The sequence below is a fragment of the Mus pahari genome, chromosome 3, assembly GCF_900095145.1.
Source record: "Mus pahari chromosome 3, PAHARI_EIJ_v1.1, whole genome shotgun sequence".
NCBI classification, from domain to species: Eukaryota; Metazoa; Chordata; class Mammalia; order Rodentia; family Muridae; genus Mus; species Mus pahari.
In genome coordinates, this window is record NC_034592.1 from 95,925,104 (window position 1) to 95,938,632 (window position 13,529).

At 38.9% G+C, this 13,529-nt stretch overlaps 1 protein-coding gene across 3 annotated transcripts in view; it reads left to right on the forward strand.

Annotated features, from left to right (window-relative positions):
* The window catches only part of Slc12a6 (solute carrier family 12 member 6), a 93,775-nt gene that overhangs the window by 66,587 nt on the left and 13,659 nt on the right, over positions 1-13,529 (forward strand). For all 3 annotated transcript variants that reach the window (XM_021193350.2, XM_021193351.2, XM_021193352.2), the window contains 8 exons: positions 664-905; positions 3,197-3,411; positions 5,334-5,492; positions 5,665-5,763; positions 6,014-6,071; positions 8,349-8,523; positions 8,766-8,884; positions 11,252-11,350. In XM_021193350.2, the coding sequence (XP_021049009.1) occupies positions 664-905; positions 3,197-3,411; positions 5,334-5,492; positions 5,665-5,763; positions 6,014-6,071; positions 8,349-8,523; positions 8,766-8,884; positions 11,252-11,350 (1,166 nt within the window). The remainder of the gene's footprint in view (positions 1-663; positions 906-3,196; positions 3,412-5,333; positions 5,493-5,664; positions 5,764-6,013; positions 6,072-8,348; positions 8,524-8,765; positions 8,885-11,251; positions 11,351-13,529) is intronic.

Sequence of the window (13,529 nt, forward strand, 5' to 3'; positions counted from 1 at the left end):
ACACTCCAGAAGAGGGCGTCAGATCTTGTTACGGATGGTTGTGAGCCACCATGTGGTTGCTGGGATTTGAACTCCAGACCTTTGGAAGAGCAGTCGGGTGCTCTTACCCACTGAGCCATCTCACCAGCCCACAACATAACATTTTTATAGACATTCTAGAGCCAAATAAAAATGTGTTTAATTTGCAGCCAGGTATGGCACATAACCTTAATTAATCCAGCTCTTGGGAGATGGAGGCAGGTGGATCTCTTTGAGTTCCAGGCCAACTAGGGCTAGGTAATCAGACCCTGTCTAAAAATAAATGATTAAAAAGAAGAAAGGAGGGCTGGAGACAGGCCCAGGGCTTAAGAGCCCTGGCTGGTCTTGCAGTGAACCAGGGTTCAACTTCTAGTACCCACATAGCATCTCACAAGTGTCTGTAACTCCAGGTACAAAGGGTACAACCCCCTCAAAAAACATACATGCAGGTAAAACAACAGTATACATTTAAATAATACAAATAAAATCACTTTTAAAAAGAAGGATACAAATTCATGTTTTGGTCTTTGTTTTTTGTTGTTGTTGTTGTTTGTCTAGCTGTCCTTCAGAACTATTATAGCCCCTCTCCTTGATTGATTTGAAATGGCCGCATATCTCCTCTGCTTCTCTTTCTTCTTCTGACAGGTATACATTGTCCCCCGAGCTGCCATCTTTCGGAGTGACGATGCACTCAAGGAGTCAGCAGCTATGCTGAACAACATGCGCGTCTATGGTACAGCCTTCTTGGTCCTCATGGTCTTGGTGGTATTCATCGGCGTACGCTATGTGAATAAGTTTGCCTCACTCTTCCTGGCCTGTGTAATTGTGTCAATCTTGGCTATCTACGCTGGTGCCATCAAGTCTTCCTTTGCTCCACCACACTTCCCGTACGTACCTATCTTTGACATAGTCAGTGATGGTATCTGGTAATGTGAACATTTCCACCAGAATGTCATGGGGGTGATTTCCTATTGGTCCAGTTTCCCAGAAGGAAGCTTCCTGACATACTGTCTTGTTGACCCTCTTCATCACTTCTGAAATGTAGACCTAGCATCCATAGCCATCATTAAGGTACCTCTCTTTAGGTGTGCTCCCCCAACCCCCTAATAATGATTGTGTTTATGTGAACTATCCATGAAGGGCTTTATAGTCATAGTCATTACCAGCAACCAATGTTCAATTGCTTTTAAAATAAAAATCATTTCAAAGGAATTTTAGAGTAGTGGTCTGGAGAGAGCACTCTGTAGTTAAAAGCAATGGCTGATCTTTAGAGGACTGGGTTCAATTCCTAACACCCACAACTGTCTGTAACTCCAGTTCCAGGGGATCTGGTGCCCTCTTCAGGCCTCTACAGGCTTCAGGCATACAACTGACACACACACACATACAGGTAGGCTTTGTTTTTAGGAGTTACCTAAATTATTTGTTTATTTTATTCTTGGTACTGTAAGTGCTAAGAGTTATCAGGTATAAAAGGAAATGACTGTCTTATTACATGTATATCCCCTGGACATTCCATGCATTATATACAGTAATGAAGTGATGGATTTGTTCAGTGTCTTCACTCACAGACTCACCTATTGTTTCATGGATTTGTGACACACAGGCCAGTTGACACTGAGTTATTTGTAATCTTGTTACAGAAGTTGCCTTTGAAGTCATATGGATCAGCAGGGGATCAAGTTTATTGATACTATGCTGATTTAAAATGGCTTACAAGGAAAACAAAAACTTTTTTTTTATGATGAAAAAGCCAGATCCAGTGAAGATGAATGACTTTCCCCAAAGTCAGCTAATGGTAGGGCAAGAACATGGGACTTTGTGATTTCCTGATTGCTGTTTGGTATTTCTTCTATGTGATGTCAGTAATAAATCCCACTGTAAGTTTTCATTTTGCTTACTTAGGGCCATAAAATAAAGATCTTTTTCAGAGTGATAAAAGTTTTAGATGCAACATTTTAGCTGGATCTCAACTTGGAAAATTCCATTTTGCTTCAGGTTCCCCTTTGGGGCGTCTCCAATTTTGTTTGGTTGGAAAAGAAATCCCAGTGCAAGCTATTTTGTTTTTAAAATTCCAGCATAATATGTTTTAAAAAAATCAAACCTTTGAGAAACCATGAAACAAAACTAGGCTTGTTAAGGGTTGTTGAGGCCAAGTAATAGATAGGTGACTCATTGTGTATGTATGAAATCACTCTGAAGAATCTGAACCATGGGTTTTGTAGCTCAGAAGTATTTTACTATGGGTCTTTTACTCCATTCTTGTTTATGTTTCTAGGTAGTGGAAAAAATAAAGCTGCAGTCAATATTTGTATTATCCTTAGATTTCCTTTTACCGCTGGGTCTAGGTCTAAGGTCAAAGCCAGTTTTCTCTTGGGCCATAGAGGGATATGCTTTTAAGTCTAGTCAGGCTGCCCTACCACAGTAGCCAGAAGACTTAGAAGAGCTAGCAGTCCCAGGAGGTTATGACAATAGAACATCTTCACATTTCATTTCCTACCTTCTTTCTTTCCTTTCCACCAGCCCCCCACCCCCCACCTCCTGTCTAGAAAGAAAACAAGCAAATGAAAATATGGGCATTTGGACTTTTTTTTAAAAATAAGAGCAGAAATTCCCTGGAATTTTATTGTTGCTGGCAGTGGTAATGGTGTGGGGGTGGGGTGGTGACTGCCCACATGTATGCCTGTGGTCTCTAACACAGGGTGCTAGAGATCTGAGCTCAGGATCTCATGCTTCCAGAAAAGGAACTCCAACCCCACTGAACCACCTCCCTAGCCCCTCCAGGGTTCTTTTGAGCTTGAAAATGGGTGGATAGCCAAATATTTTTTGGAAGATAATTGAGCAGTTTCTTTGTATAGTTCTTGTGTTCGAATCATATTGCCTGCATCTGTCATTTGTATGACCTTGGTGTTGGGCAGAATACTGAATCACTGTTAATGCCTCCAGCTACATAAGACATATATTAAACTATTGTGAGATCTGTGAGGGTTACCCTGGCAGACGATACAAGTCACCTCAGTTTAAGGTGTTCATCCATTTTACCATGGTAGTAAAAATCTCTGAGAGATGACATTTTTATCCTTTACTAACCAGCTTTAAAAAGTCATAAAAACTTCGTTTTCTCTGTTCTTTTTTCCCTTCTTGATCTTTCTGCGCTTCTCTGTTTGCTCTGATTTAGGGTCTGTATGCTGGGCAACCGCACCCTGGCATCAAGACACCTTGACGTTTGCTCTAAGACCAAGGAGGTTGACAACGTGACAGTACCATCAAAGCTATGGGGATTCTTCTGCAACTCGAGTCAGTTCTTTAATGCCACCTGTGATGAGTACTTTGTTCACAATAACGTCACCTCAATCCAAGGCATTCCAGGGTTGGCGAGTGGAATCGTAACTGGTAAGTTAGAGTTTAACTGGACCTGGTTTGTTTTGTGTTGTTTCTTCTTTAAGGACAGTGGTGGGAAATAGGCTTTTCCATCTTAGATTTTTCACCCTCCTCCTATTTTTTACTTTGTATTATAGTATTTAATTACTCATAATAATGAGTTTATTATATTTTATACATGCATGCACATTATGTTATTTTGATCATATTGACTCATACTCATTACTCTCTCATTAGTTTGCATACACACTAAATTTTATTATAACTGATTATATGTTCATGGATGGTATGTTTATAGCAGCATGGGCACCTTACAGTGGCTTCAAGACTGAGGAAAATGACTCTCCCTCCCACATTGGGTGGGTATCAAGCCTCAGGAATGGGCGTGGCCTTGTGAGCCCCCTTCCTCATATGACATATTGATAGAGCCCATCTTGTGCAGATAGTCAGAGGTGCTTGAGTTCAAGCATGCAAGAGCCACAACAAGAAGTCAGCATTCTACATGATTCCCTCTCTTCCTCTGGATTTTCCATTCTTCCAGCCCATTTCCACATTGTTCCCTGAGCCTTGAAGGGAGTGATATAAATACCTTTTTGACTCAGCATAAAATAGTCAATTCTTCTTACCACTGTGACCAGTTGTTAATGATCCACCACAGTGACCACTGCCCACTGTAAAAGGAAACATCTCTGACCAAAGCTGATAGCAGCACTAATTCCTAAGCATGTGCATGGTTGTTTAGAAGGTAATTTGACAGATACTGCATGTCCATTTAGCAGATACAGGCAGGCGCTTCCCCACTGAAGCCAATGACCTAGACCTTAATTAGTGATGGTTAGGATTGCACCCAGGGAATATGTCTGACAAGCATCACATACTCTACCATTGAGCTACACCCCAGCTCACTGTCTAAGACTGTCCTACTGAACATGGCATGGATCCCTGTGTATTTACAGATGACTTTAAACTCAGAATCCTTGGGCCTCAGATTCCTGAGTACTGGCAGGATTATAGGCATGCACCACCATGCCCTGCATATATCTGTTTTTCTCTTGAAATTATATTAAAGAGCTTCCTTGCAAAGTACAGCTGTTAAAATTTGCCCTTTTTTGAGAACAAAGATGGACAAATGACTTTGTAGCATAGGATAAGATAAAATATTTTGTGAATATTTTTATTTTGCAATATTCCTCAAGCTAACTTAAACTCCTGGGCTTAAGCAGTCCTTTTGCCTCATGTTCCTGACAAGCCAGGACTGCAGGGATTTGCCTTTGTATCTAACTTAATGTACTCCTGAAAAATCCAGTGGTCTTCTTCAGTGATAGCGAAAATAGAACTGTTTTAATGTCACCAAACACACCTATGTTTTCCTAGACAGCTAAATTTCTGAAATTCTTTTGTCGAGTGATGTTCACCTTAAATGTTTTATCCACAAATTTATTGCCCATGAAGCAAGTTCATACTAAGAGATTAAAACTGTTTTGATACTAATTTTTTTTTTAAAAAAAAGCTTTATATTTGAGAACTAATTTAAAAATAGGCTTTATTGGACATGTGATTTTAGTCTGCTTAACTTTTACTAAGTTGTGTTAGAAAAGTTAATTACATTTATTATACTAAAATATTTTGTAAAATTATTTTAAAACAAATTAGAAATATTATGTTTCATCCTACAATACTTACATGTGTTCATGTTAAAGAAACATGAACACATAATCTTTAAAAAGATTAAAGGGCTGAGGTAGATAGAGGGCTACGGTACAGTACTTGCTAGCAAGTAAAAGGCTCCTGGGTCAGTTATTATAACAATAACAATAGGCGTCTCTGGTTGAATATTGTTTGGGTAAGAAATCATATAGTTGTATTACTTGCATATTGCTTTTATCCTTTTATTCTCTTTCTTCTTATCCACCCCACCCTTCAACCCTTTGCAGAGAATCTTTGGAGTAATTATTTACCAAAGGGTGAGATAATTGAAAAGCCATCAGCCAAGTCATCTGATGTCCTCGGCAACTTAAACCATGAGTATGTTCTTGCTGATATTACCACCTCCTTCACTCTTCTGGTGGGGATCTTCTTTCCTTCTGTCACAGGTAAGTGGGTAGGGCTGTTACTTGTTTTAGTTGGCCATCAGCCAAAATGCGTGAGCTTTCTCAGGAGAGGGAATTATATTCTCAGTGTTCTGTTTACCCCTAGTCTTCAGTATCAGTATGAACATCAGAGTGCCCATAAAGCTAAGAAGTTTACTTGGTGTTTGCCCTCTAGGTATCATGGCTGGGTCAAACAGATCTGGGGATCTGAAAGATGCCCAGAAGTCTATTCCCATTGGGACCATCCTTGCCATCCTGACCACATCCTTCGTGTGTATCCTTTTTGTGAATTTGGTTGGGGTCATGGTATGGGATCATGCAATAGAACTAGGATGATCAGTACTTTCATCTAATAATAATGCCATCTCTTAGTACCACTTAAGTTGCCAGATAGTTGGCCTGCTTCATAAGCATCGTTAAAGCATTTTATAAAAGTAATGAATCTAGCAACTCATTTACTGATAGTGTAGTTACTACATAAAGCCAAGAGACAACAATAATTTCCTTGACTGTCAGCATAACAGATTTAAGCAATGTTGTCCTTTTTGGTGCATGTATTGAAGGAGTCGTTCTCAGAGACAAGTATGTGTAACAACCATATGTCTGTCTTCTGTGACATTTTGTCACTAGTGTCAACATTATCAAGAAACCAGGTTATAACTAATAAAATAGAAAATATATACATTGATCTAAAATGCGTGTGTATATATACATATATGTATGCAAATACTATAATATATATATATACACTATATTTATATATATGAGCTTTTGTGTGTGTGTATATATATATATACATACATATATATACATACATACATACATACATATATCTAAGCTTGTATAGCACATACAACACCCCTAGGTTTGATTTTAGCAAAAAAAAAAAAGTTTAAGAGGGGGATTAAAGTATATGTGCATAATTTAGCCTATGATAAGATAATGTGATTTTTTTTTTTGCAATGTTTCTTAAGCTAACCTCGAATTTCTGGGATTAAAGATTCCTACTGCCTCAAGCAGTAAATAACTAGTAAATAATAAGGACCAATGATATTTTATAAGATACAACAAAGTAGCTCCTTCCTCCATAAAACCACATGAAATTGTCAAAATACTAAATACTTCTTTGTACACCAAGAACTGCTAGAAAGCTGTACAATGGTAGAGCAAGTTAAGGAAACTATGTCATATCTCCAGCAGCTGCTCTACAAGAGAGAGGCATCTATTTACTAACACTGGGCATTCTGAGTGGTGATTGGAAACTAACTTTCTTCATGAAGGCTACTTAGTATTTATTACTTCTTTTCTCTCTCATATGTTTTGTGAGATATTTGTGGATCTCTCCCTGAAAGCTGCTAATTCTTATATTTTCCACATCTTGGTTAATACCCTCACTTCAGTCCCTCTCACTAAGGAATGTAAGTATCTTTCTACCCTAGGTGTTTCCCCTCATTTTCATCCATCATGCAAGTCATTTTCAAGCTCTGGGACTCTTATCTACTTCTTACTGTTCGGTGGTCCCATCAATATGTAAAAGGTGCATACCTAAATATAATGAAAGCAATATACAGCAAGCCAATAGCCAACATCAAACTAAATGGGGAGAAACTTGAAGCAGTCCCACTAAAATCAGAGACAAGACAAGGCTGCCCACTCTCTCCCTATCTATTCAATATAGTACTCGAAGTTCTAGCCAGAGCAATTAGACAACAAAAGGAGGTCAAAGGGATACAAACTGGAAAGGAGGAAGTTAAGATACCACTATTTGCAGATGATATGATAATATATATAAGTGACCCAAAAAAAAAAAATCCATGAGAGAACTCCTACAGCAAATAAACAACTTCAGCAAAGTGGCCGGACACAAAATTAACTTGAACAAATCAAAATGTTTTAATATATTAATTTTTGCAATTATTCTTAGGAATCTGCCTCAAGGAAAAAAACTCTTATGTTTCATTGAATATGTGTTCATAATGATATTAATTACAGTATTTCAAATAATAGAATACTTGGAGGGGGCTGCAGTTGGGATGTAAAGTGAATAAATTAGTGAAAAATATTAATAGTAGAATAATGGATGATATAAAACTGTTTTAAGTAGATAGAAACATGCAAAGTATGCATAATGCTAGCAAGTGAAGATTATGGACCTCTTGAGGCTGGAGAAGCGGCTCAGTACTTAAGAGCACTTACTGCTTTTTCAGAGGACCCAGCTTGAGTTGCCAGCACCTCCCTGGTGCTCCCTGCAGTTTTGGGCATTCTGCATCCTCTTGTAGCCTCCAGGCATCTGGTACACAAGGAAAGAGTAATGAATGCTCTTGAGCAACTGTGGGCCATTTTTCCACCCCAAGGCAGATAAATTGCCATTACAGAGAAGTCTGTAAGTGGAGCCTGGCTTATTTTTTAACTGTACTGTTTGTTTGGTTTTCTTAATATGTATTATTAATTTTCCCCTCCACAGTGGTGATAGAGCCTCAGAAATATGCTAAGTAAATGATGTATTATATATCCCTAGCCCAGAAACTTATTTTTGAGACAAGGTCTTGCTGTGTATCCTGAGCTGGCCTTGAACTTGCTGTATAGACTATACTGACCTTGAACTCAAAAATGTAGCCTTCCTGTCCCCAAATTCATAATCCTCCTGCCACAATCTCCTGAAAACTGAGGTTGCCTGTATGTGCTATAATGCCTGCTATTATGAAAACCCTCTAACTTTACATTTTTCAGTTTTCATGTTTGACTCAGTTTAAGACTAAAACTTACAAGCAAGAAAACATAACTGGGTGAATGTCTTCCTAACTTTTAATCTAGAGTTGTTTTCAAATCAAATTTCTCTACTGTTTCTTTCTTTCCCAGATTTGGGGATGCTGTAAAAGGGAATTTGGTTGTAGGCACCTTATCCTGGCCATCCCCATGGGTGATTGTTATTGGCTCCTTCTTTTCAACATGTGGGGCTGGACTGCAGAGCCTCACAGGTGCGCCTCGGCTGCTGCAGGCTATTGCCAAGGATAACATCATTCCTTTCCTTAGGGTGAGTGATGGTCTGCTGTGCCCGCTGCCTCTTTTCCCCTCAAGTTTTTATGAAAAATGTTACCTTTTTCAGCTTTAGAACTGGGAGATCATAAATGTAGAGACATGTAGAGTTTTAGTACAAGGCCCTCAGAATCCTTTGTATATGTTTATATATGATTGCTATGAAGTTACTTTTCAGATATCTGAAATGGGAACATTGTGTCAGAGCCCCCTGCCTGATGTTTTTCCTCATGTGCACAGGTTTTTGGTCACAGCAAAGCTAATGGGGAACCTACCTGGGCCTTACTTCTAACTGCTGCCATAGCAGAGCTGGGAATTCTCATCGCCTCCCTGGATCTCGTGGCCCCAATTCTTTCCATGTAAGAGCCACTTTATTCTCAACTATGGTTGTTTAATGATAAAGAAGATGATTTCTATCAGTCATCTAAAAGTAGTGATGATGACAGAGTTAACCAAACATAGGCTTCACTTTACTTAAAAGAATATTCCTGAGATGGGGCTGAAGATGTGGCTCAGTGGTTAATAGCATGTGTGGGGTCTTCCACAGGGGCTAAGTTCAGCTCTTAGCACCCATGTCCGGTGGCTCACAACCACTTATAAGTCCAGTTCCTAAAGAACTGACACCTGACCTCTGTGAGCACTCATGTGAACACACAATTAAAATAAATCTTTAAAAGAATATTCCTGAGAACTTTTACATACCACTAACTTTTATAAATGACTGTGATTGTATGGAGGGAGGGGTCCTACATACAAGTAACTTGTATAACTTTAAAAGTTACTCGAATCCCTACCTTCTTTTCCTTCTGTTTTTCCCCTTCTTTTTTTTTTTTTTCATAATGCTTGCATTTGAACCCAGGGCCTTGAGTGCACTAGGCATGTTCTCTGCTGCTGAGCTACATTCTCTAGCCCCTGCCTTTATTTTATGAGTCATTAGCAGTTGATTTCACTGTTGGCGTCTACTCATTTACCCATGCATTACTAATGATTTACTGTCTACCTGACATTGGGAATATGAAGATGTCTGAAGACACTGATAATAGGATAATTACAGAAAATTGTAAGCCATGTGGCTGCTGGGAATTGAACCCAGGACCTCTGGAAGAGCAGAAAGTGCTCTTACTCACTGAGCCATCTCTTGGGCCCAGCACAGCCATTCTTTACCCAGATAATCAGGACTTAATCCACACTTCTACTTCCTTATTCATTCTCCCCCTACATTTACCTATCAAGAACTATAGTTCTGCCTACTTCAAACTTGCAAAACTTCTTTATTTTCTTGTTTAGTGCCCTCACCTTAGTTCAGGCTTGCACTTCTTTTTTTTTCAACTTCTAGTTTAAAACTCTTCTAGAGGCAGGGTCTCATTTATGTAACTTGACTGTCCTAGAACTGTCTAGATATATACACCAAGCTGGCTTCAAACTCACAGATCTGTCTGCCTCTACCTCCTGGGCTGAAATGAAAAGGTATGTACCACCATACGGAGTGAAGATTGATTTACTTTTATGTGTAAGGGTGACTGCAGAGGCCAGAAGAGGGCACTGAATCCCCTGGAACTACAGAGTAAGACAGCCTCCTCTGCTTAACAAATAACTAGTTATCTTCAAGACACATGCCACTTGCTACAGAAACTTCCTATGTGCCGTGCTTTCGTGGCAGTTACCTTTACCACTCTTCATTCTTTGTACTATATGGGAACTCATGGCTTTCTCACCTATTATCTGTGTCTTGAGACATCTTCATATTCCCAATGTCAGGTAGACAGTAAATCATTAGTAATGCACAGGTAAACGAGTAGACGCCAACAGTGAAATCAACTGCTAATGACTCATAAAATAAAGGCAGGGGCTAGAGAATGTAGCTCAGCAGTAGAGAACATGCCTAGTGCATACAAGGCCCTGGGTTCAAATGCAAGCATTATGAAAAAAACAAAACAAAACAAAACAAAGAAGGGGAAAAACAGAAGGAAAAGACGGTAGGAGCCGGGCGGTGGTGGTGCACGCCTTTAATCCCAGCACTTGGGAGGCAGAGGCAGGCGGATTTCTGAGTTCGAGGCCAACCTGGTCTACAAAGTGAATTCCAGGACAGCCAGGACTATACAGAGAAACCCTGTCTCGAAAAAAACCAAAAAAAAAAAAAAAAAAAAAAAAAAGGTAGGGACTCGAGTAACTTTTAAAGTTATACAACTTACTTGTATGTAGGACCCCTCCCTCCATACAATCACAGTAATTTATAAAAGTTGGCGGTATGTAAAAGTTCTCAGGAATATTCTTTTAAAGATTTATTTTAATTGTGTGTTCACAGTCCAAGGGGATCCAACACCCTCTTCTGCCTCAACAGGCTCTCAGCACACACATGGCACACAGACATACATGCAGGAAAACACATACACATATTTTTGTGTTTGAGACAGGGTTTCTCTGTGTAGCTCTGACTCTCCTGGAACTAACTCTGTAGACCAGGCTGGCCTCGAACACAGAGGTGTACCTACTTCTGCCTCCCAAGTGCTGGGATTAAAAACATGTACCATCACTGCCTAGCCAAAAAAAAAAAAAAAAAANGGTGTTATCAGCCAAAAGAGAGAACATTGGAAGATAAGCAGGTTTGGGAGAAAAGGCTTTTAAAGTTCTTTAAATGGTTGGTGCTCTATAAATAGGGTTTAGTAGTGCAGAGGCCTCCAGTTATCGTTTTATAATAATTCCACTTACCGTTTTTATTCTTCCAGGTTTTTTCTCATGTGTTACCTCTTTGTGAATTTGGCTTGTGCCTTGCAAACATTGCTGCGAACCCCCAACTGGAGGCCTCGATTCCGCTATTATCACTGGTAAGTCTTCATCTTCCCCCCCCCCCCAGTGGAGGAGCTAGAGAAAGTACCCAAGGAGTTGTAGGGGGCTGCAACCCTGTAGGTGGGACAACAGTGTGAACTAACCAGTACCCCCTGAGCTTGTGTCTCTAGCTGCATATTATCCCGACCCGCGGGACATAAGTTATTTCATGGTCCTCGAGGGGGATTCCAAACCTAGATAGAAATGGGATAAAGGAAGAGACGGAGACCAAAAAAAAAAAAAAAAAAGTCTTCGTCTTCCTCCTCATCTTTCTAGAAATCTAGGATAGTCTGGGTCCTCAATACATTTTTTTTTAAATTGGCCAGCCACGCCATACTATTCTGATGTTCGATTGTTGCTGGCATTTCTTCTTCCCTACTCTTTCATAACTGTTATGTATCACTTTATAATAACACAACAGTTGCAGAAACGGTGCTGCTAAGGTTCACGTCTACCTTCCCTGTGCACATCTGCCTTTCTGTTCTCTCTTAGCTGAGCAGTGGCTTTCATCATCTCAGCAGTTTTCATCCACACACTGTTATCAGAACTTCACTCAGTAACTAAGGGCGAGCTGTGAATTTAGGTAACTGAAGACCTAATTCACCTTCACTACTTCCTTGTCCTGGAATCTGCTTGAAAGCACATAGACTCCTGAAATCTTATTTTACTAATTCATAACGGAGTAATACCACTAACATGAACCTTAATACAGTGCTCTTACATAGTAAATCTCTCAGTGAAAAGCTATGGTGCTGTGGTAAAGTTTTGCCAGTGCTGAAGGAGCCATCTATGCTTTCTTTCTTTTTGGTGGAGGGGAGGATAGATTGTTCTAAGTTTTGGCTGATTGGATTTTGGATTTTGGTGTTTTTATTTGTTTGGTTTTGGGGTTTTGTTTTGTTTTGAGAAAGGGTCTCTGTGTTGCCCTGGCTGTCCTGGAACTCACTTTGTACATCAGGCTGGCCTTGAACTCAGAGATCCACCTGCCTCTGCCCCTCAAGTGCTGGGATTAATTAAAGGTATGTACCACCACTGTCCAGCTGCCATCTGTCTCATGGATTTCCTGTGATCATTTGCTTGTGTAGATTTTTATGTTTGTGTGTGTACCTGTTGCTGTGCTTTTGTTCTCTAACTTCTCCTACTCCTTCTCTGCCTTCACTTACTAATAATGGCCAATGATGGGACATTTATGTGGCAAAAATATATACCTATAACTGGTTTTAACACCTGTCATCCTCCCTCTAGCTTTAACATTAGCTAAAAGTTTGTGGTAAACATTTTTAGTCTCCAAAGTAACAATTCTTCTATTTACAAGTGACCATTCGTCATAGAGCTAGAAAGGCAATACTGCAAACAAAAGGGCTTCAGTAATACTTTATCTAACTGCTGTTAAAAGCCAGTAGCTTTTCATCACTAGATTCTACAGTTAAGGGATATTAAATACCCATAAAAATGTTAGGAATACTTACAAGAAAAATATTTAATACATTTCAGATTCCTGATTGTATTCAATCTCTGCTTTTCCACATAAGTACTACTTGTCCTTGAGGCAGATAGTACTGTAGCACCCTCTTCATAGTTCATGATTGCCTAGAAACAGGATGGCCTAGGCTGTACCCCACATGGGCTGGCGTGGAGGCTCAGTGATAGTTGGCCTGCCTACATGAACAAGGCATTGAGTTTGAGCCACAGCACTAGGAAGGAGAAAAACAGAAAAGAATCATTGCTACAGCAAACATATTAGAAATTTTTTAATAGCAATTTTCCTTATATTGAGCACAAGTTGTGTCTGTAATTAACTAGAAATTAATATGTAATAACATTAACACTTTATCAGTATATTATAGTATATATTAGCATATATTATATTTATATTAATATGATATATAAATGCATCATTGATTATATAATTTATAATATAATTTTAATATAGTAATATAACTTGTTATATTAATCATATTTTATATAATTGTGCCTTGTATATTATATTAATGAAATACAAATAAATATATAACATACATTGATATCTATGATATTTTATGTTAATTTATATATACATATATAGACATATATATATGCATGTGTGTGTATATATATATATATATATATATATATATATATATATATATATATATATATATATATACACAAACAATCCCCACCATAGTTTAGGAGGCACCC